Genomic DNA, 3412 nt, shown 5'->3' on the forward strand with positions numbered 1-3412 from the left:
GGCTTGCAACTCAAATCCGATTTCTTTCGGTCCCTGCGGCGGTGCAGATCTCTGGCCGTGCTGCAAGGGGAGGCATGGGGCACGCGCTGGCATGCGAGCCGTTCCCACCCTCTCCGCTCCTCCTCTCTTCCCAGCAGCCTGGTGAGAAGCAGAAGCGCTTGAGGTCCTGGGGATCCTCCTAAAATGCCAGGACTTCAGCCGAAACCCCGCCGCGCAGACCTCAGCCCTCGCAAACCATCTCTCAGCCTCTGCCTGCTCCCCCGGCTGGTCCCCCCGTGGTGGATTCAGGTTCGGGTCAGGTATGAGGCAGACTTCAGGAACCGGGGGTAGGAGTCCTTCTCCATCAAGGTGCGGGTCTTGGCCTGGGCTTCGTTGAAGCAAGCGGAGGTGGCACCTGAAAGGTTCTTCCGGGTGATCTCCCTGGTTTCGTGGTCGATATTCACCTGCAAGGAAGCAGTGTCCACAAAGATTAATTTGGGGTTAACTCCCCTCCCATGGGGGGAGGAAAACTGTTTTCTTCATCTTCAGATGAGGGTGAAGATGCTTGCAAGCCTTTATATCCCTTCATGTTGGTAGACCACGCGAGGTTGAAATGAAAGCTCTCATGAACAAGAGCACATCTTCCTACTTTAATAAAACCCACTGGGATATTTTATTCCTTTCCCACCCTATTCGATGCCAGAGGACAGGCAGAAAATGCTCTCACCTCCCTGGGCGCCTCACTTTGGACAAACTCCTCAAAGATCCTGTTGGCCTTGGTGGCCAACTTGGTTTTCGACCGGGTCTTTTTGAAGTCCTCACATGCCAGCCAGAAGTCGAGGTTCTCCTCGCTGAACTCCGTCTTCAGGAAGGTGTGGAAGGCCGTCACCCCGCCTGGGGAGGGGAGAGAAGAGCAGTTAACAGGGCAGAAGAGGGGGAGGAAGAAGAGGATGGCTGCCAGACGCGGCGCTGCCGGCAAGCATCGCCCTGGGAGCTCAGACCATGACATCTGCAGATTTCCTTTCCCTCCAGGCAAATTCCACCCTCTGAGACACTACTAATTGGCCTCTAGACTCCAATAAAATCCTTTCCCACAGACGAGTAATCCTCTGGTTTTATTTATCTGACCTTTCTGTAATGAGGCTTCAGAGTATTTTCTTTACAGCTTCGGAAAAGAGCTAATTCTACCTAAGGAGAAATCCACTGAGGTATCAGTACGCCTGCAGGAACTGAGCAGCGATGGTTTTATTTTTATTTCTCAGCTGAAATCTAGGGGGAACGAGATGCTGAGGAGTATGGGAGAGTAATTGCAGCAAGGATTTCAGAGCCAGGCTGGGGGGATGTATTAATTTACAAAGCCGGGGATGCTTGTTAGCCATCGCAGCACGTGAGGAAGGCTGGAAATAAAATACACCTAGCCCCAACCTAGCACTGTAGAAGGACTTTCTCTTGCTGTGGGATAGCTTTTAAGGTAGACAGCTACTTTTGTATTAAAATTCGGCGCTTCTACCTGCTGTAAAACCCAGTGTAAGGAGGGGATTACGTGTGGGACTCAAAAAGAGGTCCCCTCTCTGGGTCTGCGGGTACTGTCTGCATGGGGGAGAGGGAGGCAGCACCTTGCGGGAACCCTGTGCATCACCCTACGTATAGCAAATATTGGAGGGGAAAATGGCTACGTGTAACTCAGCAGCTGAACTCCTTCTCCCTGTGGAAGAGCCATCCCCGGAGGCACGGGACAGACAGAGGGCAGCAACGCAGTTTTCTGAGCAGCAAAAGCCTGCGGGGAGGCGGCTGCGTTGCTGTGCAAAGGAGGACACCGACAGCAGACACCCTTGCCTTCTCCTCAGTGTGGAGGAAGGGACGGGCAGGGCACGGCGTGACGTTCCCCCTGACGGACTGCTGCACACGGGATGCCCACACCGATGCTCCTGTCCCGAGGCAGCAGCGAGGCGTTGCGAGACAGCGCTTGTGCCCCCCAAAAAGCACCCAGCCAGAAGAAAAAGGGTACAGCTTCGCAAGCCAGGCAATGAGCCCCGTGCATCAGCTCTGTCAGGGCAGGAAAGGGGCCTCTTTCTAAATCCTAAACCATCTCGTTTAAGGAGGAGACAAGATTTCCTTGTACGCCGGCTCCAGGCGTACGGTCACCCCCTTGCTCACTGGGAGCATGTTTGTCCCACGCGCCCGCACCGAGAGAAGAAAACAAGATCCTACTCACTTTTACTCTTCAGGAGCTGGTCGAAGGACTCCCTCCATTCGAGTACCTCTCGCGAGGAGTCTCTGGAAAAGACAAAAGGACGTAAGGCTCGCTGTCCCACCGACAACACTTCTCCTGCCCCGCGGCGAGGGATGGGAGCACTTCAGACAGGCAGCCCCGTTAATGGGAGACAGTACAAGAAGGGAGGCAGCGGCACTCGGTAGGAAACCAAAGCGAGACCCCAGTATCCATTACCTGTGGACTCTCTTTCCTTTCTCCCTTTCTTTTACCTTCCCCGACGGTTCGCCAGACCTCAGCTCCATAGTGCAGCTTTGGCCAAGTAGCTTCTCTAGAAGGATACTCAGAGGAGCCCTTTTCTGCTGGTACAAGCCCAGCAGAGCCTCCTCTGCAGGAAGATGCCTTGCCTTCAGCAGCAATATTTAGTGTTTTGTTTTTAATGCTGCCTGGGGGGTTTTAATGCATTCCCTGGGGGTCCCAGGCAGTGGTTGGAGACACCAGGAATTGCGGGAGCCCTCTGAGGTTCTTGTCTATTGCTAAGGACCCGCTTTCTTGTGCCTAATGCCAGAACATCGGTTCGCCAGTCTGATTTTATAACTGGTGGAGCTGGGAAGTGATCCGCCTTCCCTGCCTGCTGGGGTGGGACCGTGGGGAGGGCGAGCTGCGTTCTGTCCTCTGCTGCGCAGATGGGCAGGAGCATCCCCCAGGACAGCCTGGTCCACGGGGACCTGTCCCGGGCTGAACCTGGGACATAGCACCGCTTGGCTTACCTCTGCCTGGAGCCCAGCTGCAGCTTGCTGGAGGTCCCGATCCTGTGTCCCAGCTCTGGTTTATGAAGCAGGATCCCTAAGCGGGTCTTCAGATCCTTGGCTCTGGGAGGAAGGAAAGGAAGAGGTGGGATTGCGGGACCGCCGGACTGCTGCTGCCACCCCCCCGCCTCACAGGGGCTGCACCCCACGGACCCGACACAGCTCGGAGGGGCAACCCTCGCTCCTCAACTTCAGCTGCTTCTTTGCCTTCTGATGTATGAAATAAATGCTCCCCCAATTGCTTTTTCTGCTCCCTGGCAACCACGCTCAGCGGTGCATTAAGCCCAGGGGACCGTTTCCTCCGCCTCGCTTCCCAGGTAGCACCGCATGCATTTATAAAGCTCGGCGAGGTTTTTTCTCTGGGGCAGGTAGCCGAGCAGCTGCTGAGTGCCCAGCTGGAGCCCCCACCACC

The 3412-nt window shown here is 55.6% G+C and overlaps 1 protein-coding gene across 1 annotated transcript in view; it reads right to left on the reverse strand.

Annotated features, from left to right (window-relative positions):
- Positions 1–235: 235 nt before the first annotated feature.
- RGS16 (regulator of G-protein signaling 16) overlaps positions 236–3412 on the reverse strand; it is a gene marked incomplete at its 3' end in the record, with an annotated part of 4138 nt that continues 961 nt past the window's right edge. The window contains 5 exon segments of the mRNA XM_009581832.1: positions 236–288; positions 291–443; positions 707–873; positions 2195–2256; positions 2962–3063. Coding sequence (XP_009580127.1) covers positions 236–288; positions 291–443; positions 707–873; positions 2195–2256; positions 2962–3063 — 537 coding nt within the window.

The sequence above is a fragment of the Fulmarus glacialis genome, unplaced genomic scaffold, assembly GCF_000690835.1.
Source record: "Fulmarus glacialis isolate BGI_N327 unplaced genomic scaffold, ASM69083v1 scaffold1807, whole genome shotgun sequence".
NCBI lineage: Eukaryota > Metazoa > Chordata > Aves > Procellariiformes > Procellariidae > Fulmarus > Fulmarus glacialis.